A 26,814-nucleotide genomic window follows, 5' to 3' on the forward strand; every position below is an offset into this window, starting at 1 on the left:
AGCTATTATGTAACACATGCATAAACACTTAATGCAATAGAATATTGATGCTAATGAAGAATACATTTAAAAGTACATGTAAAAGAGCTTACATGTTTACAAGTTTTGATTTGCATCATTCAGCATGATTAGAAATTCAAGCACAATTAAATTCAATGAAGACCTACAGATGGACCATTCACTGCAAGGGATCAAAAACCAGGCAAATGTCAAAAGAAAAATTAACCATGGATTAACCATTTAGGATTTTAAACAATTATTTATTTAGAGTGGTGTCACTGTCCAGGGCATGGAAGAACTCTACTGAGACCATTCATGATTACTTCATCCACAGATCTTCAGATCTCTGTCCCATTCATATGCCATTCATATGCACAGCGCCATGTTCTGATATTTAATGTCTGCAGAACAGTAGCAGGAGTATGACTCTGCGTGACAGCAGCAGAGATATCCTGTGGCCTGCATGCTCTACATAGGTTGCTCTTGCACACTACAACAACGGATTATTGCGTCTTACAGGTTGTGATGTGAAATAGCCATACTTAGCCATTGGGTGTCTGTTTCCTGTTTATGTAATATGCTTTTTTCTTTAGAGTTTCCTTTTTGCAATAGACAGAAATAAACTTTTAGGAACGCAAGAAAAAATTCAATACCGTTGTTCTTCACGGGGCCGAGTGTGTGTCTCCCCTCTCTCCACCGTTTACTCCAGACCTCTACCAGTGTCTCCCAACAGACGTTGCTCATCTTTATTTGCATCACACAAATGTGATCATTCTTTGTTGGCTTTTGCAATAAGAATTAACGCCATGCTAGCTCTCACTAACCCTGGACTCACAGCGACCTTAGGTCTGAAAAACCCTTTGGACCCTGCAAGTACTGGATGTGGAACAGAGTTTGCTGCCACTGTTTGTAGATCAGCTCTTGCTTAAATGATCAATGACCAAAGGCCCTGCACTGTTCTTTTTTTTTTTTTTACTAAGAGAGGTGTGTTCAAAATGTCTATGCATTTGTACAAGCACGAGCTACAGGCAGGAAGCAAACACAAGGTCCCTGCAGCTTGGAGTACACCAGCTTACTCAGAACCCCTGGGAGCCAAATGGTGATTTAATCCACAGATCCAATAACTTCTCACGAGGCTTTAACTGAAAAACTATGTGTGTAAAATACACCTTCCCACTTCAATAGTAACAGTTCTCCCTTGCTTAGAATTATTCACTTAGGATTTTACTCTCAGTATGTTCAGGAGACGATTTTCATAGCAAACCAGAGCACAAGGAAAGACAGCTTCATCAGGTTTTTCAGGTGTAGTAAGTGTTCAGGATTTTCTGGAAGCAGGAATGTATTACCTCAGTGCATTTTGTTGTAAGCTATGGGGTAAAATAACAGCCCCAGCCTGGTACAGAAAACAAGCCCTGAACTCTGAAAATCAGGTGTTAATATAAACTAAAATAAAATGAATTCAAATTTACATTTAGACAACAAACATTGTCAACAAACGTTTTGTAGTAAACGTTTAAGTAATATATTTCCGTCGAGGATTATTCTTAGTCTAGGAAATACAAGTACAAATGATTGCAACTTGTACAAATACAAGTACAAACGTTTACATTACAAAAGTATCCATATATTATTTCATTTCAAAGAGTACTGTGTTTTATAATAAATATAAAATGTAGAAGATCCAGGTGCCATTTTACAAGTGTCCTCCACGGTACAGTTTAAATGTTCAGTCATTGCTTCGAATTGTGCATACACTCGGAAAATAAACTCCGAGCATACTGTACTAATAATGTCTAAAGCGGCGTCTATTTAAATATTGCAGCGTGCAGGCGACCCGAGCACTGACGCGTCCTCGCGCCTCCAGCAGAAAGCAGCGCGTGTTTCTTGGCGGCCTACAACTCGCACGCGCTTCTCGCCCGAAGGGGTTAAAAGGGAGGAACTTGGAGCCCGACGTACGCCGCACTGGCTGCAGTGCATGGTTGCAATAAAGATAGAAAACGTACCACCACTGGAGTCCGTCTCTGAATGGGAACTGAGAAACCTTACCGACTGAATTGGCGAGATAATATTAACCGAGGCACCTGTTTATTCTCACCTGCATCTCAGAAGCGAAATTACAGCGCGAGACATCCGGTGTCCTTCGTTTTAGTACAGATCAGCAAATATATTTATTTATTTATTTACATACATCGCGATTAGAATGTTGCGATTCTGTATCCATCGACTTTGGAAAATGAGGTACTGCGTTTAGCTGCAAAATGCTTCGGCTGCTGTAGTCCTGGGTACGTGGTCTCGGAGCGGATGTGAAAATGCGTGGCAGCGGGTGGCTTTGTGCAGGTGGATGGCCAACCTGATGTAAGAGACGTTCTTCACACGCTCCTGTTCTCCTGCTGTACTGCCAGGCTGCGATGGTAGCCAAGAAGCCTGATAAAGAGCTGTAAACCCTCGGCGATAGGCAAGTCATGCTGCCCGGGGTCGGAGTGTTTGGTACCAGCTTGACCGCAAGGGTGATTATCCCTTTATTAAAGAATGAAGGCTTCTCCGTCAAGGCTCTTTGGGGACGGACACAAGAGGAGGCTGAGGAGCTTGCGAAGGAGATGAACGTTCCCTTCTACACTAACCGGATCGACGACGTTCTCCTTCACCAGGACGTGGACTTGGTTTGCATTAATTTGCCTCCACCGCTGACGCGACAAATTGCTGTCAAAACGTTAGGTGAGTGACAAGGAGCTGGAAAAATAGGTTAAATCCACCTTAACCACCACGTGCATGCTTCTACTTGCGATTGTAATTCATGTTAATAATGTTAATGTTAAATGTTTCCCTAGATGTAATTTTAATAGAATACCAGGAGTAACGCTCTCCTATCTCGTTTATTTCAAATTGTCTAGTAACAATATGGCTTTTTGTTGCTCGCTGATGTCTAACCTTAAGTTGAATGTGTGCTCCCGTTTTTGAGGTGAACTGGCCTCCAGCATGCAGCAGCTGGCGTGGCTACTGGATGCTGTTATGTGTGATTACTGATTTTAAAAAATCTCCCTCGTCCTCCAAATCAAAAGGCTCGCGCAGTTCAGCAGCTCCCACACAGCCTCGCGCCCAGCAGGGCAGAGCTGCAGGAGATGCTGGGAGATTGTTCACGAGCGAACTGACGTTGCATCATGCCCTTTACGAGATTCCACAATGTCATGACATGCATAGCATTGCTTAAGACGCAGGACCGCTAAATAGAAAGACAAGAGGGTGTGACTGTTCTCTTGTTCGGTTGTGAAACTCATCTACTTCTGGTTCAAGTTGTCTCTCTGACCAATGTCAGTAACGTTGCAAGTTATGGCGGTTGGTTTAATGCTTCTACCTAGTTTTATATACCAGAACACTGATAATAGCAGGTCAGAACATTCACAGCCAGGGCTACATTTCACAAGCAATCTGGTATAGTGCAAGCCCTGCCCTTCTTGCCACATGTTTTGGCAGACTGGTTATGGTGTCTGGCCAGCAGTGTGGATGAACAGGCAGACTGACATTCACAGGTGTCCAGTAAATGATTCCAAATAACCACAGGAGCCTGAGAACAGTTCATCACTGAACCCGAAATCACGACTGATCACGACCCAGAAATATCCATTTGGACGCGGCCAAAAAGCAGAATTGCATCGACACATGAGCTGATCAACACCATGTTATTTACATAGCTCACATCTTGGCAGAACTCTGTGACATTTAAGGTCACCATCTTGTTTCATATCATCATTTCACATTTTAAATCTAACAGTGTGTATTAATATCCCCACAGATGCTTTGGAGATATTGTCTCTCACATAGAGGTGAATAGAGGTGAAGGTACTATGAGCAGTGAGTAATTTGCATTAAAAACATTTAGTCTGCACACATTTCTAGTTTATGAGAATCATTCCTTATCTACACTCAGAATGACCAGAACAGGCTGAGAGCATTATGAATGTATCATGGTTTAGGTCAGTCGGGAACTTAGAATTGATTGATTTTAATTCTGTCATGTGTGCTTGGTCAATGACTTTGAGCTGCTGTCTCCTTCCCACTTGTGGCCATCATGCTGATCAGTGTTTATTCTGCTTAAGTGATTCCCTGGTTCCCTGCTGCTCACCTGATTCTGCTCATAAACGGCTTGATTGTGGTTCTGCACGAAGGAACACTGGGACATTTTCTAGACAGTGTTTGGCCTGATATTCAGAAATTCATTTTCATATTAGTCTTTATTATTACAGACCTGACGGGCAAAATGCTTCCTTTGTGTAACGCCTTTCGGTTTGCTTATCTGTGTAGACAGTCAAAGTTTGCTGTAGTCACATTGTGAAATACTGTCAACAAATGTATCAGGTCCAGGTCTGTGTCTACAACTCTTTGTAAGCTTTCTTTACACTGGATGGCTTTAGTCATACTAGGGTGTTACGATAAACCCATTTAAACTAAATGTTGGATCTGGCTTACTGTAATGTTACTACATGCATAGCACATTATGGTCACATCTAGCTTTTGCCTGTAATTGCGTAGCACATATTTTCTGTATCCAGGGAACACCACATCATATCAGGTCACTCTGGGGTTTTCTTTATGCTTTCAATGTATGAATTTGGGACTTCCAAACAATGGCATTGTTGTGACCACAGGAATGCTGAATGAAACACCAGCATGTCACTGAGTGGACACTTGTCACATTAAGACTGCATTAAGAAAAACTACGCAGTAACTCTCCAGCCCTCCCAGAAACACTGTGGTATTTTCATATCGTGTAGGTATCCCATTAACCTCACCTTCTAGGGTACCTTGCTCTGAAATGATCAGGGAAGATATTTTTTGCTGAGCCCCAGCTCCTCAGTAGAAGACACAGTGACTATACAGTTTTAAAGCTTGTCCCAGAATGCAAATCATTTTCTCCTTTCCAGGGTGCAGGACAGTTGTTATCGGCACACCGTTTGTCTGTTTACTTTGTGTCGTGCTTCGATAGGCTAATCAGCTGTCCCAGTGCAGGAATGTGAGATAGAGACACACAAGCAGTGCAACAAGGGCCCATTCCAGTGACACCTGGAAACACAGCATACACAGCATGGACAGAAAGGCACTTGAGGTCATATTACATGGCATAAGGACTAAACTACCATGTGGCACACTCTACAGAGGGCATTTCTTCAGCAGATCACGAGCCGTTCAACTTTTCTTTTTATGCCTTTGTATGATCATCATCATCATAGTTTGCTACGTCGTAGTTCATGTTGCAGGGCACCTGTCACCGTGGCGAGAGAATGATGCTGCTCCTCCTGTCAGCGGAGTCCAGAATCTTTACGAGCTCGTTGCCTTCCTTGGACAGCAGCCAGTCATAGTGATCCAAATGCAGTTTGTGCATTAGGCTGAGGACCTGCAGCTCTCGAGTATAGGCAGCTTTACCTCAGAACATTAACATGCACCCACGGGACTCACATCTGTGGCTGCTTCAAAAGCCTGATTAGAGGGCTTCCATAAGTCTTTCGTTTTGAGTTCTTCTTTACTCAGAAGATCCTGTGTGATCCTGTGTGTGTTTTTCACAGCTTTTTGATGTTTTTATGATTAATGTTGAGGTGGACTCTGTGAGGAATTGCATGTATGAAACTAAACTCCAGGCAGCCATACAGAAGCTTATCTGGAGGTGACATTCATGTCATAGCGACTCCAGGCAAATAAGCTCAACTTTATATCATAGCCGTGTCAGCTGTCCTCTCTTCTGCTCCTTTGGATTGACGTTTCTAGTACAGTAAATTGACAGGAATGACAGCAATAAACACAGCAAATAATTTATGACCAATGGAATTTATTGATCACATGGTGCTTCTTGGCCACATTTATTTAAAGTGACTGCTTGTCAGGGGCGAGGACCCCCAGATTGTCACACATACGCTCTCATTTATCAGCTAGTACATTGTAATACTTTCTCTATTACACTGATGGTATTGGAGCTGCAAAGCTTAGGTGAAACCAGGTGAAGAGCGTAAGCTACCAGAAGAAGAACACAGCAGGGATGATGCTTACCATCAGGGCACACCCTCACCAATGCTGCCATCCCACCTGGCTAAGGCATGCATGGCAACATGAGGGTGACTCATTACACTGACTAACTCTGCATGCAGTTATGGAGTTCATTTTAATCAGGATACCCCTTTAAATGTATACAGAACATGTTTACATAAAGAAAACCTGTACAAAACCCTATGCAAATAATGTTGAGTTTGAGCTCAGAGGTCGTGGCGGAAGGAGTAGACACTGGACTGGGGACAGGGTGAGGGTCAGGGGTCACTAAGTATATCAGGATTGTGGCAGGTAGCTGTGATCACTACACCACTAAGTGTGGTGTTTTTGCCCTGCCCTTCTGTAGTACTGCGTTCAGCACTGTAGGACCATACTAACTCACTCTGCGCAATGAGCAGTAGAATCGTTAAGTCTCTGCATCTATTGGCTAGCAATGAGATGATTGTAGGATTTATCCAATTAGGTACAACAGCAGAACGGACCTTTGGTGTGCATTTTTACTGGATTTATAGGGCTTACAGCTGTAGTCTCTGTGATACCTGTCCCCTGAGTACTGCTGTTGTTTTGAACTTAGTCCCACGGGTGGTCCATGAGTGTAATCCCACCAACCTATTCTACCTGTTCCAGAGAATAGTCAGATGGTCATAAACATTTTTTGTTTCTTTGAGGTCACTTTGATATTGCTTTGACTTATCCTGGAATATTACATAGCAAGATACAAAGATAGGGAGGGGGTATATAACAGCTGTAGATTAGAAAGGCTTCACAGGTTAACCATCTTTCCACAATCCAGACACCCAAGACTTCAGTTCCTCTGTTGCCCTTTCCAAAAATCCAGCTTCTTTTGTTATCGTTCTTGCCTAAGTGTGGAATCACCCATTAATCCCACTGGACATATTTCATCCTGGTATACGACACCTTCACCAGAACCCGGGAGAGTGACACTGCCATTTCTATGCTTCTAGTGAACGCCATCACTTCTTTTAGAAGCCCTCTGCCTTCAGCCTCCAGGGCAACTATTTACATGCAAATGGAAACCCAGAGAGAATGAGTGAGTGGCAGAGTGTGCACTGCGGTTTAAGTTTGTATGAAAATGCCTTTGTTCACTAAAATCAGTTGACGTGGTGTTTCAGCCCTCCTTCTCTGAGAACTGTGAAGTGAGCTATGGCAGGACGGGTGGGGCAACCTACATGTTCATGCGCTTATCGACCTGTGAGGTCTGGCTGGGCGGAGGAAGCAGGTCCTCTTCCTTTAGTGCGATCCCTTTTGTGTCTGCTTCTTAAGATATTCAATGGCCTCGTTTGACTTGCTGTCAGACAGGTACCCTGGAGCTCATTTGCATGCAACATTAGCGTAGCTCTCTAAATGCATACCGGTGTGTCATTATGTAATGACATTTCACAGATAGCTGCTTGCGTGCTGTCTTCAGGGCTATGCATGGAGAAGAGTTCAAGCAGTAGGACAACATTCTTGTTCCTTAGTGTAGTGGGCTTAGCTTGAATGACCCCACCTTATAGATTTAAATATGGAATATAAAAAATGCCACAAAAAAATTGTATTGTAAATCCACTAGCGTTATTAGGTGTTCTTGACATGAGGAAACCTGTGTCATAAAATAAATCACTTTTTCTCAAAGCATTCGCAGGGTCAGGGCTTAGCTGTGGTGGTGAAGTGGATAGACGGTGCACTGATGGAGAAGCTAAGCTCCTTGGCCTTGTGTTTGGTGACCTCCACGTAGTCACAAAAGCAAAGAGAAAATCCTGAGAGTCAGAGGGCCAACACTGGAGCCACACAGGCTGAGTGCTGACAAAAGAGACATTGATGGGGCACCTAGTCATCTGCCTCTTATTTAGGCTTGGGCTATCAACGTAGTAAGTAAACAACTCCTACTAATGCCATTGCTTACCCACCACATAAGATATATGGAAGATAAAAAGTGTTCAGAATATTTTGGAGCGCTTTACTGTATTAGCTGTGCTAGCTTATGTTTGATTCAGACACACAGGAAAGAGCATAGGAGGAGATGTTTCATCCACTTCCTGTGACTTAGGTCTGTATGCGCTCTGAGGTGGGAGGACGTGTGCATGTGAGCTTGCATGTGTTTGTGTGTCTGTGCGTGTGTGTGTGTGTGTGTGTGTGTGTGTGTGTGTGTGTGTGTGTGTGTGTGTGTGTGTGTGTGTGTGTGTGTGTGTGTTTGTGGATGTGTGTGCGTGTGTCTGTGGGTATGTGTGCATGTGTGTGTGTCTGTCTGTCTGTGGAAGGATGATATCTGAGTGCCTTCAAAAGCAAGCTGCATGCTGCCTGAAGTCTCTTGCATCACTGCGATGATGTCACAGGAAGTTTTCTCTGGTGACAGTGCTAATGGTGAGCTCAGGCGTTATGCACCGTGTTCTGTCTTTATATGGTGATTCAGGCCAGACTTCCGTCATAAAGCCTAATAACATCCTTCCGCTCATCTTCAGTTCCCTAATACCGAGATCTCCTTTGAACTGACTTTGCAGTGTATACATTTCTCAGTTTGCTTTTAAGATTTTTTGAGGTTCATTTTCACTGAATCGAAAGCTGACCTGAGATCAGAATTTAACTATACTGCATGTTCTGAGTTGTTAAACATAAGTTTGAGGCGTATTTATGTTTCCAGTTTGTTTTGACCCTGAGATTTGTAGAGCCCTAAGAAATACGAATCAGAACACTAATTTCCTTATTACTATATTACAGACTTCATCGTTCAAAGTCCAAGGTTTCTTATTCAGTTCATAATCTTAAGGCATATTATTTGCTAACTATTATGAATTATTCAGTAACTACATCAAAACTAATATGAAAGGTAGTTCCAAGAGTTCATCTGTCTTGAGTTCCACAGTAATAACAGAACCTATGCTTCACCCCCACTCTGAACACAAATGAAAGGAGAAGTGAGCACTCTCACCACTAAGGATGTGGGTCTCCCGCCACTCACACAGCTGGGAGAAGGGAGATAAGGGGGCTTGGCCTAGGAGGACAATGGACTGTGCGTGCACTGATAGCATGGTAGTCGCACACGCAGGCCGAGTGGGAGAGATACAGAGTCACAGTGGGTTTTGAAGCACTAGTGTTTAGAACTGCCTGCTTAGGAGAGCAGCGCATGCTACCCTGCTAGTGCTTCTGCTTCAGGTCTGCATTTTACTGGTTACAGTACAGAACCTGTTACTGAACTGTTTTAACATCCTGCCAAATGATCAATACTGTTGCTGTAGAAGCAGGAATGTTCACTTTGAAAGTAATGAATCTGATTTGAAGCTCTGACCTCTGACCTCTATCTCTGGGGGATCAAAGCTAGGAAAAGATCATATTTTAAAATCCATTACATTATCCATTACATAATGTTGGTGTTTTTTGCTTCCAGCAGAGAAGAATTGAAATAGTTAATTTCTAAACTGTTTCTGGATTACATAATGTATTGATGCCACATCACTGTCACTTTTGGCTTCACGGTTCCCATGATGACAGAACCAACCATGTGGTCCTATTCATGTTTTAGTTCATGTCTCCGTCTCAGTGTCCTGTTTAGTTTTTCCCGCCCCTTATTGTGCTCAACTGGGTCTTTTTGTTCCCTTGTTAATCAGTGTATTTAGACCCTGGTCCATTCTTTTGTTGAATATTGTGTGCCAGTGTGTTGCTTTGTCCAAAGGATTCATAGTTTCTTAATTCCCTGGTCATCGAGAGTTCATCTAATTTAGCTGCTTTTGTTTTCCACATGTGTTTTGTATCTGTCCAAATTTGGGGAAAATAACCCATGCTCACCTACACGACAGCACAGCCTCATCTCTCTCAGTGTGTGTGTGTGTGTGTGTGTGTGTGTGTGTGTGTGTGTGTGTGTGTGTGTGTGTGTGTGTGTGTTTAATTTGTGAGCACATTCCCTCAAGTTAAGAACACCAGCGGGTGCCTTAATTAGGCCATGCGGTTCAGTTCGTGTTCTGTGTCTCAGGGCTGTGTGGTGTTGGTCGTTTTTCGAAAGCCCCCTCAATGTGCTGCAACATCAGATCAGTCTGTCAATACCACTTGCTCAGAGCCCTGTCTGAGCTGACAGTCTTCATTGAAAAGGGGATTTTTTTTTGGGGGGGGGGGGGGGGGGCAGTGGGTGTCACGCTACTGATCACTCCCCTCGTCTAGTGACACTGACAGGCGGGTTCTACGATACTGTTCTCAGTGTGCGTGGTTCTCTCTCTCTGTCGCCGCCCTGCTGAGCATGTCTTTACTTTGTGTTGGTACTTGCACTGATGAAATGTCGTGCACTTGCTGTCTGACCTGTGCAGAAGTAGCTGACATTGCAGCAGAATGTTGGCCTGTTTTGGCCCCTGAGCACCTACAGTAGGTGAAGTAGTGGGTGACGTAGTAGGTGATGGAGTCTGCATTATATCAGAGGCTCTCTGTTTTCTCATTTGCTCACCTATGTGATGAGAAAACTGGTCGTAAGCAAGGTCTATGGCTCTCCTGCTGTTAAAGTTAGAATTTATTCAGAATCCTTATTTTCACTGAATAAATCAGTCATGCTCACAAGAGGGGCCTGCAAGTAGATGGTGAGTGTGTTCAGTCTGAAACTGATGTGCCATCTCCGTGTTGATACATTCAAGTGACTTTGAGTTGAGATTGAAAATATGAGTTAATTGTTTGGTATTCAGTGACTAGCCCTGGTTATCACAGTCTTAAGCCCTATCCGGACGGGATTAGTTTTTCAGGGGGACGTCTGTGAAAAATATTTCACCCTTGTACTCAGTGATAAAACTCTTGCATCCGGACAGCAATTGAAAAAACAGGAGGACCCGTGAGTTTTTGGCTTTCTCGGTCACATGACATCGCCTTGTCACGTGATAGCATGTTTAATAATGTCACACTGCCAACTCTGATGATTCCTTTTTAACTTTTAACTTTACTACTGTTCAGTTCAGCATTTAAGATCTCCGTTTAAGTTAAGCTATTTTGTTAAACCAATACAGAAAACACATTATAAAAAATCGCCAATGAATGTAAATAGCTAAATAAATCCGTTAAATAAAATAAAATAAATCCATTAAAAAATCCAGTAAATCCATTTTCGCTCGCCGCTGTCTTTACGTGGATCTCCGTGAAAACGCGCGCCCAACGTGTAACTACGGTGCGTGGCAGTGGACATATAGCTGTTTTATTAAACGCGAGGTGATGTCTGCATGTATAAACTCAGACATGTGGATCCGGACGGGACTAAAATTACCAGACGACCACGGAGTACAGCGAAAAACAGTAGGTAATTCCGCCTGTAATTTTCTCTGAGGACGTCTGAGAAAAACACGGACATGCTCGTTCCGGACGGGATTAAAATCACAGAGGACCCCCCGTAAAAGAGAAAATTACCCCAGGACCCCCTGAGAAACTAATCCCGTCCGGATAGGGCTTAAGCAATGTCACATGTGTCCTTATACGTCCTTTCCTGTAATCTGCTGTACAGATGAGATCTATGGTATTTCTGCTGCATCATCACCTAAGGACAAAGATTAGATTAGGATTGTAATGGATGTGAAATACATGCTAGAGGCGCACGCTCATCTGAATCTCTTCTCCCCGGTGCCAAGAAGAGGGGGTAACACAGCTGGTCTCCGTGTATCTCATCAGCACTGCGTTGGTTACGCTACAGTGTCAGAGGATATTGTGGCATCATAACAGAAAATGCTCCCACAAAGTTAGAAGCATACAATTGTCCAAAATGTGTTGGTATCCTAAAGCATTAAGATTTCTCTTCACTGGAACTAAGAGCCCAAACTCTGAGAAACAAGCCCATAGCGTTATCTCTCTTTCAGCTAATGATGCAGTCAGCACTGTGCATTCAGGCAGGCTACATTCTCCTAACATTTGCTAATACCAAACGGCCAGATAAAGGAACATGATTGGTCACTTCGCAGAACACTCCACGAGGCTTGGCGTGGTGCTCGTAAGCCACGTAAGACTGCTCAGTCATGGAAATCCCTACCATGAAGCCCCAAGCGCACAGGTTTGTGCTGATGTTAGAGCAGGTTTGGAGCTCAGCTGTTACTGAGTCAGCAGAGAACTGCAGGTTTATACACACTATGCACCTCGGCACTCCCTGACCCTGCTCTGTTACTTTATGTTGCCACTGAGTTGCTGTGGTTCCTAAATGCTTCCACACCTCCAAAATACCACTCAGAGTATTTCAGTTCATGAAATACCCTGAATTTCATGAGCTGATTTGTTACAGCAGTGGCATCCTATTACAGTACCATGCGTGAATTCGGTGAGCTCTTCTGAATGACCTATTTTTTTTACCAAATCTTATATTTGTATCTTATATACAGTGTGTGTGTGTGTGTGTTTGTAATTTAATTTGCAGTTCAAGGTGTCGTCTATCTGTATCTAGAAAGCTTTTCTATTCTTGCTATAGCGCCCTTATTTCCAGAAATAACAAAAGAATAGGTGATGACAGGTGCTACTGGAGGACATGATGTGTGGTTATGTAACAGCACCCCAGGGGCCAGTGGGCCGTGTGTGAGTGTGTGTGTCGGGGGGACGTGGCACGTAGCCGTACAGCAGTCGCCGTTGCCCGCCGGCCGCCCTGGGGATTGACCGCGCCCACGTTTGGAGTTTAAAGGCACGTGGCTCGGTCTGCATATGATGTGTGTGTTTTCTTCATGATGTGTGTTTTCTTCACTATGTGTTAAGCAGAAAAAGGAGAAATGTTGAGGGTCCACTGGGACTCCTCGTTGGCGTTACATGCACAGTTAAAGTCGATTGACACTGGTACATGTGTTAATATGTCGGCCTGTAATTATCTGTAGCCGTAATTGTGGTGACATTCATGTCTGCTGTTAATTAGAGGTGACCCGCTCGCTGCCGGATCTCATTGTTCGTTTCTATAGTGCCTGCCCACTGCCCATTCATCTGCATTAAAAAGGCTTTTAAAGTCCTTTCTGGATAATTATCTACTAAAACATCATCATTTACACACTTCAGCTCCTTTACGGCTCTGCCCCATTTCTGCTTGGGGCGTTCGTACGTGTGGATGTGGTCCGATGCAGTTCCCGCTTGCAGCGAGGGCAGCACAGGAGCTAGTAGGTCAGTAGGGACAGGCAGGCGACAAGGCACCTGCGGCACGTCGCCATGACATCAGTGGCTTTTGTGATGCATCAAAGAGGAGGGTTGGGGGTTGGGGGCGGAGCCATGGGAGTGTAATACTGCACACAGCAGAGGCACAGGGAGAGAAGAGTGGCCCAGGGGAATATTTGTCACCTTGATTTACTCAGAGGTATGGAACAGTGCTGCAGAGGAACAATGCTGGTGGGAAAACCCTTCAGTACTGAAAATTCAAACTAAAGTCATAGACAAGACTTAACCTTAGCAGTAACAGAGCCGGTCACTGTGTTATAGAACTCTCTGAATGCCCTGAAGGTTCCTAAACGTTGCTTCTCTGTGGGACACAGTGCATCAGAGATGCTTTGTTGGGGGCATTAGTGAGTGAACACTTCCCAATAAGTGACTTTTAATAGGTGTAAACCAAACGAAAGGCATCTCATTAAAAGTAATGGAGCTTTGAGGCGTGCACACCTCTCATGAAAGTCAAATGCAAATGCTCTATAAATCCTGTGACATTCAAATATAGGGTGAATCTTCTGGAGGGCTGCCGAAGTCCGTTCTCATGAGGAGTTTCACATTAAATACACCAATACATGTGGCTTTGAAATGAGCAGCCTTGCTTTTTGGAGCTGCTTTGTTTGTTGGAGAGGTGAAATGCTTTTCAGCATGTGTGATGTTGTTTTTTTCTTTTGGGACCCCTTGGTCCAGATTCACTGGATTAAAAGTAAATGCGACCCAGTTTCCCTTCACATGTAAAGCTTGAGTTCCAGTAAGCACTTTCTGGGGGTTGTCCCACATTTACTGAATATAAATCACAAGCTCTATTTCAACACTAAATGCAGAATATTCCTCTCCTTAAATTTCCCCTAAGACCTAAGAACCAGCAAACACACACACACACACACACACACACAAACACACACACACACACACACACACACACACACACACACACACACACATACTTCCTCAGCTTTTATTTTGGTTCATGTTTGGATCTGAAAAACAAACATTCCTGTGTCCCTAGCGCCGGACTCATTCATCACGACTGATAGCGGCTGCATTAACGTGCTAATGCACATGGATTTTGCTCTGGCAAGCAAGAGTCGGCAACCAGTTCAAATGTTTTATTCAACAGGAAGGTGTCAGGAAATTGGACCTGTCCCACTTGCCGGTCTTCTTAGCCTAGCAAGAAAGCTATTGTGACTGTGTATGACTGCCTTGTTTTCCATGTCCTGTAATCTAGGTGTTTTCTGTAACAGGACCCACTTTCAGTCTAAGGACTGTGAAACATTACATTACACTGTTGTTCACTCCCAGCTTGCATCTACATCACCTGTTTGTCTGCAGAGGGATTTGAGGAATGTGTGAGGCAAAGGTTGTTGAAGCATTGCTTTGTAGTCGTGCCACCCACACGTGCTATTCTGTTAAGTAACAATTCTGGCCTCATTCGTACCTGAAATATCTTCCCTACCACGGTCCCACAATGTTAGAACGGTAGCAGCTGACATTAACTGCTAGCACTCGTAAATCGCTGTGTCATGCAGTAGTCTGGGTAGAGTGTGCCCTTTGCCTTCCAGAACAGGAGCAGCGGGAGATATCACACAGGTGGCGACTGACCGGTTTCTAGTTCAGCTTTTCCGTCTTGGTTTATTTTTGGAGAATGGAAGTGACGGCCATTGTGTTTGGATGATGAAAAGTTACACCTGGTTCTGATTTCTGTCTGGCACTTCCCCTCTAAACCATGCTGCCCTTTCTCTTTATACAAACATCTTGAACACTAATAACTAATCTGGATAATATAGATAACGCTCGAATTGACCTTGCAGACGAGATCTTGTCTTTGCTTCTGCATTGCACCCAAGCAGGATGTATAGAACTCAGAACATACATTAGGCTAATCACTTACTGCCATCCCCTACATGTATAGAGTCATTGTAGATTGTAGATCATTGTGTTTTGGTGCTTTCATTAACAAAGTTTAAGTATAATATTGTAGACTTAGAGACAACCTTTGGATTCTATGCAATGAGCAGTAGTTGCGTGTGTGTGTCCGTGTGCGTGTGTATGTGCGTGTGTGCAAGAGAGAGAGAGATCAATAGTTCAGTATGGTCTGGACCAGTAGCCCAGGGGACTGGTAATTTAATCTGAGAGATGGCCTCCTGCTCTCAGTCTGCAAGCTCTCTCTGTCTTTCTCTCTCTCTTCCTCAGCTCTCTCTGTCTTTCTCTCTCTGTCTCTTCCTCAGTTCTCTCTGTCTTCCTCTCTCTGTCTCTTCCTCAGCTCTCTCTGTCTTTCTCTCTCTGTCTCTTCCTCAGTTCTCTCTGTCTTTCTCTCTCTGTCTCTTCCTCAGTTCTCTCTGTCTTTCTCTCTCTGTCTCTTCCTCAGTTCTCTCTGTCTTTCTCTCTCTCTGTCTCTTCCTCAGTTCTCTCTGTCTTCCTCTCTCTGTCTCTTCCTCAGCTCTCTCTGTCTTTCTCTCTCTCTGACTCTTCCTCAGTTCTCTGTCTTCCTCTCTCTGTCTCTTCCTCAGCTCTCTCTCTGTCTTTCTCTCTCTGTCTCTTCCTCAGTTCTCTCTGTCTTTCTCTCTGTCTCTTCCTCAGTTCTCTCTGTTTTTCTCTCTGTCTCTTCCTCAGTTCTCTCTGTCTTTCTCTCTCTCTCTTCCTCAGCTCTCTCTGTCTTTCTCTCTCTGTCTCTTCCTCAGTTCTCTCTGTCTTTCTCTCTCTGTCTCTTCCTCAGTTCTCTCTGTCTTTCTCTCTCTGTCTCTTCCTCAGTTCTCTCTGTCTTTCTCTCTCTCTGTCTCTTCCTCAGTTCTCTCTGTCTTCCTCTCTCTGTCTCTTCCTCAGCTCTCTCTGTCTTTCTCTCTCTCTGACTCTTCCTCAGTTCTCTGTCTTCCTCTCTCTGTCTCTTCCTCAGCTCTCTCTCTGTCTTTCTCTCTCTGTCTCTTCCTCAGTTCTCTCTGTCTTTCTCTCTGTCTCTTCCTCAGTTCTCTCTGTTTTTCTCTCTGTCTCTTCCTCAGTTCTCTCTGTCTTTCTCTCTCTCTCTTCCTCAGTTCTCTCTGTCTTCCTCTCTCTGTCTCTTCCTCAGTTCTCTCTGTCTTTCTCTCTCTCTGTCTCTTCCTCAGTTCTCTCTGTCTTTCTCTCTCTGTCTCTTCCTCAGTTCTCTCTGTCTTCCTCTCTCTGTCTCTTCCTCAGCTCTCTCTCTGTCTTTCTCTCTCTCTGTCTCTTCCTCAGTTCTCTCTGTCTTTCTCTCTCTGTCTCTTCCTCAGCTCTCTCTGTCTTTCTCTCTCTGTCTCTTCCTCAGTTCTCTCTGTCTTCCTCCAGTGCCGCCATCCTGCTTCTGCACGTTTAGGTTGTAATTGTAAAGCCTCCTGCTTCTGTCCTTAGTGCTTCTACTGCCGGGGGGGAAAACGTAGGTGTGGATCCTATTTTTGGTCAAAGTCTGCTCAATGTGTGTATCTCGTTCTATTGTGTGAGTGTGTGTGTGTGTGTGTGTGTGTGTGTGTGTGTGTGTGTGTGTGTATGTGTGTGTGTATGTGTGTGTGTGTGTGTGTGTGTGTGTGTTTCACACATGTATGTATGTCTTCTCATTTTTGCCTTTGTTCTTGTTATTCTTCCATGTTTATTGGTTTGTTTAATTTGTGGTGTTTACTTTGTTTAATGGGTGATGAAGACATAAATGGGCAGAATAGCCCATTCATCCAGAGTGTATTATCAGTGCTGGCTCCTGTGGCCTGATGCCTGTCTGCTCCCGTGAGCACACAGCTTTATTAGAATATTGTGTAGCCATGCGGTAAAGTAAGTCCCTCTATGAATAATGTGACACAGCGTGTGTCACATCAACACAGCTCAGCTGGTGCCCCCTGGCTCTTTGTCATAGAGATGCAGCTGCATCCCATCTCACCACACACACACACACACACACACACACACACACACACACACACACACACACACACACACACACACACACACACACACACACACACACACACACAGTCTGTTCACACACTGACCTCCATACTCCCTCTTCCCTGATCCCTGACTGGCATTAGTGGTGCATGAGTGTGACAACAGGGAGGAGGCCATCTTTTGTGAGTGCACGCCCTGGTCTTCTGCTACTTACGCATGTGTGTGTGTGCATGAGTGATGCGTAAGCAGAACCTGTTTTACTTGCTTCTTGCCCACTACAGGGCTGTTTGCTTCATGCTTGATGTAATGGGGTCAGGTGTGTGTGTTGTGAAATTAATGGGTGGAACTACTATCGTGTCCCCAGGCAGACATGTCTGCTCTCATTGGTCAATTACTGTGAGTGTGCTTGGCTGTGCCTCTGTGTCATTGTTCCCTGGGTAACCGATTCCCTCTGACACTATGGGAATCGGGGTGTGGGGCTCCAGCAAAAATTGACTTGTTTTACATTAAGACCTTTTGTTTTATCAATTTTACTGAGATATGTTGCGGTACTTGGGAATTTTTAAATACATGCCCCAAAAACAATTGCTGATAAGGAAATCTGGTCTAGTCAGCGGTAGTCTTCTGAAAGCTGTGCTGAGGTGTGCTGTGGTGTGTGGAGGTGTGTTGTGCTGTGGTGTGCTCTGTGGAGGTGTGCGGTGGTGTGCTGTGCTGTGGTGTGCTGTGCAGAGGTGTGCTGTGCTGAGTCTGGGGACATCTTGAGTCTTGCTGTGGAATAGGCTGTGGAGTCTAGCTGTTCCTGTGTGTAGCCACGTGTCTGTGCCTACTTACCTTCTCTAAACCTCTCTGTATGTTTCTAGGCCTCTGTCTCCCTCTCTGTCTCTCTCTCATGTTAGGATGGAGGGATGGGTAATTACCTCCTCTGTGTCTGGTTTCTCCTCTTTCTCTTTCGCTGCTCGAGAGAGAGACATCACTGTTTTTCCTGCTCTTAGCAGAGCAATTACCAGGCTCTCTGACACAGCACGTCACTCTTAGCTTCAGTCCCCTTTAATAATGGATTCCTGGTGGCTAGGCAGAAGAGGAGAGGTGATTAGCCTCTTTTGGGTGTGATTTCATCATTCGGTTCTGGTTAGAAATTTTACTCAACAGGGTCTGGCTGAGAGGAATTACTCAAATGTTATGAATGTTGTTTCCTTGTTACTGAAAGCACTAGTTTAGATGCAGATCTATTTAGAAATATGAAATGCACTCACATGTCATTTTCGTAAACAAGTGTGTCTGCATTGTCTGTTTCCATGTGAGGCAGCTGTTCGGTGGAGACCTTCGCTGGGTGGTTAAAGCAGGGCGCTGTGGAGATCGTTGTATAATTAGACCTGTGTCTTCTGTAGCAGCTGCACAGCTGTGGTCGGTGTGGGCTCATTTAGTGTGAAGGCGGCAGGACTTGAGTTGACCTCTGGCTGGGACGGAGAGAATTCCCCTTCTGTGAGCCAAGCTTCGTGCAGCAGGTCTTACTTCTCCTTAATGAGGTTGTGAGAGTTATCGAGGCCGTCATCTGCATAGGACGTGCGGAGGCGTGGGTGCTGTAAAGGACATTATCGGTCCTTATTGTCTTCTTCAGTTACCTGACGTGCCCTGTCATGCTGTCTGCGCTGCGGTCACCCGCATGTGAAGTGCTCCATGAGGGCATGGAATGAACCAGGAGTGTGTCCTGCATTGTGTCAGACCACCCACATGCACATGTGAGAAACACAGCAAGAATAAGCGTGAGACAACCTGATAAGGTGATTGTATGACAAGGAGGGAATGATATCAGCCACTTTGACCTCTGACGTGACGTGTTGACCTCTGATGCTGTCGTGTCGTGATTCGAGACGGAAATAATCCAGCGAGCGGCGGCTGGGCGAAGACTGTCACAACCTCGCTTTTGAAATGTCAGCGCGCTCCTGAGAGCCGAGAGCGGCAGACCGTTTGAAGGCAGCCTGCTCCGGCTTTGGATAATTGATGAAGAGGGAGGCGTGCCGGTCCCACTGATGCTTCCAAGCCCATTAGGGTTCTGCACGGATTATCCAGCATGACCCCAAGCTGCCTCTGAGACAGGAGTGGTCCTGGCTAGTAGCAAGCGTGACCCTGAGCTGATTCAGACCAAAAGTTGAACTGAAATCAGGGCTGTAGGTCCCACAGGCTGTACCTGTTGTTCCTGTTTAGTTCTCTCACCCTAATAGTGGTGAGCTCTTGAAACATTACTCTTATTACTCTAGGATTCATGTTAGTGAGCCTGTGTTATGTGGTACATCATAATCATCAAAAAATGATTAGCTTGCGTTGTACACAACTTTATTACATTGTGTGTGTGTGTGTGTTACACACAGGGTGTGTGCGTGTGCGTGCATGTTTGTGTGATGTGTGTGAGGCAGAGAGAGAGAGATTGTGGTGCCCATTAGTGTCTCTTTGGTCCCCGGGGGACAGAAAGCCCAGCGATGGTTAGTCTCACAATAATGAGCCCCCCCACCTCCTTCTATCTGTCTCTCTCTGTTTTTCTCTCTCTGACTCTCTCTCTCCCTCATCTTTCATACTTTTTTTTGTTGCATTTTTCATTTTCATATCCACATTACTAGATCCTGTTTCCCTTCCTGTGAATAGCTGTCCAATAAAAATGACTGCATGTGTCAAAGATTTCGAACAGAACACTCACAGACTTCTGTGATTGGTCAGTGTGCCTCCACTACACTCGGCTGTTTGTTTTTTGTTCCTAACATGTATGCTAGCATGGTGGGTCTAGGAAACCATTCATAATTTTGTAATCAGCAGTCAACTGTGCAACCACACTGAGTGTATGACACGTTTTTTGTCCTTTTCTGTTCAGCATATCCTTCGTCCGTCTCTCTCTCTCTCTCTCTCTCTCTCTCTCTCTCTCTCTCTCTCTCCCCCTCTCTCTGTCTGGTTGAGGGGGTTCCTCTCTCCCCTCCCCCCTTCTCTCACAGTCTCTGGGAGGCAGCTAGGTGTTCGTGTGTGGAAGTGCCTCTCTGCTCCACATCCCAGTGACCTTTCCAAGACAGTTGAAAGAGGGAGAAAAATGTCTCCATCTAACAATAGAACACAAAGTACCATACTGAACATTACTCACAAGTGATTTTATTTATAAAGCTGTGATTAATATTAGCACATCGTATTGAATACATACATTAAATATTCAAATTTAAGAGTTCCATTTCCAGAATACAGTAGAGGCAGGAGATTCCATTACACATTAATGCCCCTATAGTGTGTCCTATACGTTTACAGTTAAATGAATACTGCCCTTCAGGCTCTGTCATCTTCGGTTCACCCACGGCTGGTCTGAGATCAGTGCCTCGCAGTTAGCCTCTCAGGTTCAGCCTCTCTATTACATCACCTTTTATTCCAGCACATAACTCTGGCGGTGCAAAAGTGGGTCAGCGGGATTCGTTTTCACGCCTGTGTCGGGGGCCGGCATTCCTGTGCTGGGAGCAAAAGGGAGATTAGCTGGGGTTTTTGTTCAGAAAGTCACCGGAAAGCCTCAGTGCCCTCTGGTCTGTTGGAAATTCTCTGAGGGCACTGTGGCTGTCCTGAGAGCAGCCACCCATGCTCATACACCTGACCCAGCCAATCAGCTGGCCTCATCTAGCTGACCGGGTCAGTCAGCTGATCTAGCTGATGTGACGGGCAGGGTGAGCGAAAATAAATGGAAGCGATCACGCCAAGTCTCAGGGAAATAGGATGGTTTAATATGTAAAGTGCGCAAACCAAAACCTGTGAACTGATCCGAATTAAGGATATAATAACCAGCGGTCAACTGGTACAAAGACAAGACATATATAGACTAACAAACGACTCTCAGGTGAGACGGATCGCGGGCTCCGCCCACCTGAGGAACGAACACAACACCACACCCACAGGACAAGCTGCTGCTGTAGACGGGGGCGACCAGTAGGGGGCCGCCGTACCGTGACAGCTGACCTGGCCAATCAGCTGATCTCATCCAGCTGACCGGGCCAATCAAACGAATTTCCTCTGCTCAGGAAGGCTGGCAGTTTTCCATTTAATCATCTATCATGATATAATGCTTTGCCCTTAATATGTACTGTGCAAAATACATTGACATTAGACTTTTTGTTAGATTTTGTCAAATTCACAATGCCTTTATGGTCATGGTTGTGGTTTCTAGACCTGTTTTCAATATACCTGTGCTAAGATGAGTATGGATAGGGCTTCTGATAGAGATTCAAATGCTGTCATTGTAAAGTCCAGGTTTTTTCAATTGCTACTGGAGACTAGAGGTGTCTTCAACTAAGGATTTTCATAGTCGAATCTGATAAAAAAATAGCCACACAGCCACACAACAGCAAAAAAATTATAAGGAAAGGTTCAAGTAACGGGTGTAAAAAGCAAACAACAACAAAAAATGTTTAAAGGCCTACTTGCCGAGATGCACCGCGACGAGACGAAATTACACTACCGAAGCAACAAACGGCTGAACTGTTTTTTTTTCGCCTTATGCGTTTTAAGTGGTATGCCATGTTGGTTGTTGTCGTGCGAAATGAAAGACATTGATGACATGCACCCCCATGCAGTTAGAATGGTACATTCAACTATGACGTTCATAGTCGACTAGGGGGTATAGTCGACTATAGTCGAATCAGCGACTATTGCAGGTCACCCCTACTGGAGACAACAATGTAATGTCTCATTGCTTGAAGTACAAATGTTCCTACAAGCACCCTTGGATTTTTGACCTCGTTGGCAGGTGTATGGGAAGCCTGCAGTTCTTTTCTAAAGGTGTCTCGGTGACTTTGCCACATTCTTACAGAAATCACACTGAAGCAGAGAGAATTATAAATGTGATAATTGCTGGGGAAAGTGCCCTCAAGTTTAAATGATTTAATCATTCTTTTTTATTTCTGTATATTGATTTATTTCCGATCTCATATGGGTAGCAGATTTATTCAAATGTCCACACATTTAAATATGAGTGCAGTGCTTTGGCTTTGAATTGGCACGTGGCATGCATATTTATTTTTATCAGGCCACGCCATCTGTGGGGATTCCAAAGTGATGAAATGAAAGGAAAGTCCTAATTAAAGCTCCTTTGAAGTGCGCTGACCCTATTCCACTTTGCTTTGTGCTCAGCCTGCCAGAATTGCAGCAACTCTGGGTGATCCAGCAAGCAGGCGGTCTCTCTTTCCTCTGAAAGCGAGGACGGCCATTCCAGCGCCTGCTCTGAGCTGATTTGCAATGACAAAATTCACCTAGTCTTACGCCATTTCCTTTGTTTCCAACTAAGGCCAGCTTGACCTTCTTGGCTTGGTCAGAATACATTTCTTAACGTGGCCGTTGGGTGGTCTTTGGAGGGTAATGCAGTGAACCACAGTTTTGACCTGTCTCACTATCGGCCATCTTCCATGTTTTGACCTGTCTCACTCTCTTTCATCCTCCAGGCATCGGCAAGAACGTCATCTGTGACCGCACGGCCACGCCGCTGGACGCCTTCCGCATGATGTCGGCGGCGCAGTATTACCCCAAGCTGCTGAGCATCATGGGAAACGTGCTGCGCTTCCTGCCGGCGTTTGTGCGCATGAAGGAGCTGCTGGAGGAGGGCTACGTGGGAGAGCTGCTGGTGTGCGAGGCGCAGGTGCACAGCGGGAGCCTCCTGGGCAAGAAGTACAACTGGAGCTGCGACGAGCTGATGGGCGGCGGCGGGCTGCACTCAGTGGGCAGCTACATCATCGACCTGCTGACCTTCCTGACGGGCCGGCGCGCCGCTAAGGTGCACGGCTTCCTCAAGACCTTCGTCAAGCAGACGGACCACATCAGGGGCATCCGGCAGATCACCAGCGACGACTTCTGCACCTTCCAGATGGCGCTGGAGGGCGGAGCCTGCTGCACCGTCACTCTCAACTTCAACGTGCCCGGCGAATTCCGGCAGGAGGTGGTGGTGGTGGGCGCGGACGGCCGCCTCACGGTCAGCGGCGCCGACCTGTATGGGCAGAAGAACAGCGGCGAGGTGGGACGGGAGCTGCTCCTCAAGGACTGCACGCCGCTGGGCGACGCCCTGCTGCCGGACAAGGCCTTCAGCGACATTCCCTCACCTTACCTGACGGGCACCATCCACATGGTGCAGGCCGTGCGACAGGCCTTCCAGGACCAGGACGACCGGCGCACCTGGGACGGACGGCCGCTCACCATGGCCGCCACGTTCGAGGACTGCCTGTACGCGCTGTGTGTGGTGGACGCCATCAAGAAGTCCAGCAAGTGCGGCGAGTGGCAGAACATCGTGGTGATGACGGAGGAGCCCGAGGTGAACCCGGCCTACCTGATCAGCGAGGCCATGCGACGCAGCCGGATGTCGCTGTACTGCTAGAGCTGCTTGGGAAGTGGCGAAACAAGCATGTGGTACGGAGAAAGAGAGAGAGAGAGAAGAGAAACAGAATCAGACAGAGAGAGAGAGAAGGTGGACCGGAGAAATGTAGTACACCATGGGCTGTTGCATTCTGTGTTATTCTCAACCACGTTTACTTGCTTTGTTGGGTATGTGATGAAAGAGATGCCCAGCAATATGCTCCCAGCTTTCTTTGAACAGCCTTGCTCTTGGGTTTAATCCCAGCGAATGCATAGAGGACGACCAAGTAGAAACTGTGCGACAGCTTGGTTTCGTCATTGGAGAATCCCACTCCAGGAACACATGTAGCCATGACCACTGTGGCTCTATCCATCCAACGTGGAGATGATGGAGATATTCAAATGCAATGAGCTCGAATGCTTCTGTCCTGTGTACATGTGTGTTTGTGCGTGAATGTGTGATTGTATGTATATAGAGCTGTACAAAAGTCCTAAAAATCAATTGTTTGGCTGGTAGGCCTTATAGAGAGGAATTCCCCACTAGTCAAATATGCAATAATTCAGCCTAAGACCCCTTGTATACGAGGGCCTGGCTTTTTAAAGCGGTGTTTGCTGAGGACAGCATAAGTCTTGCATGCTGACGTGAGTTTGCTCCCCTTCACTGGATGGATTAGAATGGCAGTACTAGCCTGTGTGTTTCAGCTCCTGTTTGGGGCTGAGTGCTTATCTGAGCGACCCTTTACTTGCAAGCCTTGCTGAGAGTGTGGACACAGGGAATCCAATTAGTCTCTGGTTAGCATTGTGTGCACAGGTGCACCGGCAAACATGGAACCTGACCATGAAGCAAGGACCAAAACAGCTACGATAAATATGACATAAGCAAACAAGTTCAGATGTGCAGAAATACAATGTAAAGCAAAATTGTAAAAAAATTGCTTTTGTTTTTTTTTTTGTTATTGACTTACATAATCATGAATCTTATTGCATAGCTCAACATAAAACCTTTTGATCTGTTACATAGCAGACTTTCTCACACCTGTGTGCTCTGGAGGAGGTCGGGTCAGGTCCACAGTCAGGTCTGGTGATGGGCCAAACAGCTTTATATGTGCAGCTTCATATCACTGGCATTGCATGTTTTTGAGGGCTAAACACAGCTGGAGTTAAGTTCAAACACCCGTCTACCAAAATATATGTAAGTGATCCGAGAGGTGCTAGATGATATGAACTAATGTACTGTATTCACATGATGTTATTCCCAAATTTTTCATAGTACACATTTTTCAAAACATTAAAAAATATCTGTGCTCAAAATATTACCTGTTATTAAAATAATAATAATATTTTAGCAAAGATAGGCTTAGTTCTCACATTGACCTACAAGCCAAAAGATAGATTTTTATTTGTATTTTTATGGTTTTGTTAAGTGTCGTTAAGGTATTACAAATCTCAAGTATTCACCATAACTTTACCCGTCATCCATTGTCCTGTGGCTGTACGGTGTTGACAGCATATCACTGTCATGACATGTGTGATACACCAGTGACATGTGGCTGTCATGAGTTATTGTTTAAAAAAAAAAAAACGTTCAAACTAAACACAACTATGATGCAAATGACTGGATTGTAGTAATTTAATATTAATATTAGTCACTGTGTCATGCATGTTCATAATTTTTCAGTACCTCTTACTGCTGTAAACATTGGTGACAGCTTATTGTACTGTTATATTAGCCACATGGCTAATTCATGTAAATCATCACAGAAATTTATTTTGAGAAATTCATTTTGCCATTTTTATCATATCAATTGTTTGTTTGGTTGGTTTTTTTACATTTGAAAACACCTTCTGTATATATAACACATTTTTATACATGCTATGTGTAATATAGACATATTTATTTTTGTTTTTTGAATGTTTCACATCAAATCAGGAATTGTATGTATTGCTAGAGAGAAACAGAGAGGCCTTTCGAGTATGCACTTCTCCGTGAGGGGTACAGCACTTCCACTGTGATGCTACTGTTAGAGTGCGGGATATCCCGTTTCCCTCCACATAAGAGCATCTGTGTTAATGCCTTTCATTCAAAAGGCAGCGATTACATGAGTGCACCCAAGAATGTCAGACACACTGTTCTTTTCCAGAGGCACAATGATAGTGTTTGGTAGAATATTCAATAACATGAATTCATTTTTTAACACAAAAAAATTATAATTGTGCAAAAATGCCATTTTACTGCTGAATATACTGTTTTGTCTTTTGATTATATGTAAATATTCTCCTGTTTTTTTCAATGATCTTATTTGATTGCCTGCGTGCTAGTCCCATCATGCTAGAGACACCAGGCAAGGGGGGGTTTCCGGGTCACTCAGTCCTTCACATTTGTACTTTATAAAATGGGAAAATCTAACATCCGTGAGAATGTGAATGGTGCTTTTCACCTCTTGATTCTGGTCTGAATGTTTTTGCAATGATATAAGGCTGTTAATTTAAGGGCTTCATTAACTGTGGCGCTGTCTCATGATGGGCCCGTTAAATGAAGAGTGGGCATAACCTGTAGCCTCCATCAGTTCAGCTCTTTAATTACATTTCCCTATAGGTCCTTTTCCAGATTGACTGAACTGCTGCAAATGTTTGTCTTCTAAAGAGAGAAATGGGGCCCAAGATTGAAGCATCATGCCAGGAGTGTTTGAGACCTAATCCAGTTTGTGCCTATTGCTAACTCTGGACCAATCAGAATTATGAGTGCCCATCATCAAAACAGCCTTTAACGACCAACTTTACAGGTGCATTTGTGGGTGTTGTTCATTTATGCAGTTATGCAGAAATAACTGATAATAGATACATATCTAACATATCTAATATGAAGCAGTTACTCATTTCCTAAAACTCATATTGCTAGTTTTTTTAATTCTTTCTATTATATAAGCAAGCTTGTGCCCATCTGCGTTGTCATGACGTCGATCGGTGTGTAGATTAATGTTAGATGAATGTTAGATTAATCCAGAGACAATTACAACATTGACCACAAATCACAGCCAGATATTCTAAAATTATGGTTAAAAACTAGGAAAATATCGAAGAGGAATATCCTTTTCTTCACTTTAAATATTTTGGCCACACTTCCTCCTAAAGTTTCAACCTGAAAAAAATATTTTGGTCTAAAAAACATTACTACATCATGTGACTAAGAATAATGTGTTTCGACCACAGATAATCTGTCCTTATGGAATTTCTACATCAGTGTACATAAGCGGATAGGGAAATTCTTTTGTTTTTCATGTGAGTTTTTACACCAGTCATAAAGCTGCAGTCATGTTGCCAGTTACTGTTCTACGCCTGACCTGCTTGTTTCTAATATATACACATTTACAATCCCAAAAAAAACTTGGGATTACAAATGGAAATCCCAAATGGAACAAA

General features: G+C 44.5%; 1 protein-coding gene across 1 annotated transcript; it reads left to right on the forward strand.

Annotated features, from left to right (window-relative positions):
• Window positions 1-1,914: 1,914 nt before the first annotated feature.
• On the forward strand, window positions 1,915-26,814 carry gfod1 (glucose-fructose oxidoreductase domain containing 1). The gene is made up of 2 exons (XM_076971342.1): window positions 1,915-2,715; window positions 22,494-26,814. Exons 1-2 carry the CDS (start codon window positions 2,463-2,465, stop codon window positions 23,414-23,416), a joined length of 1,176 nt encoding a protein of 391 aa, XP_076827457.1. The 5' UTR covers window positions 1,915-2,462; the 3' UTR covers window positions 23,417-26,814.

The sequence above is a fragment of the Brachyhypopomus gauderio genome, chromosome 13 (assembly GCF_052324685.1).
Source record: "Brachyhypopomus gauderio isolate BG-103 chromosome 13, BGAUD_0.2, whole genome shotgun sequence".
Classification (NCBI taxonomy): domain Eukaryota; kingdom Metazoa; phylum Chordata; class Actinopteri; order Gymnotiformes; family Hypopomidae; genus Brachyhypopomus; species Brachyhypopomus gauderio.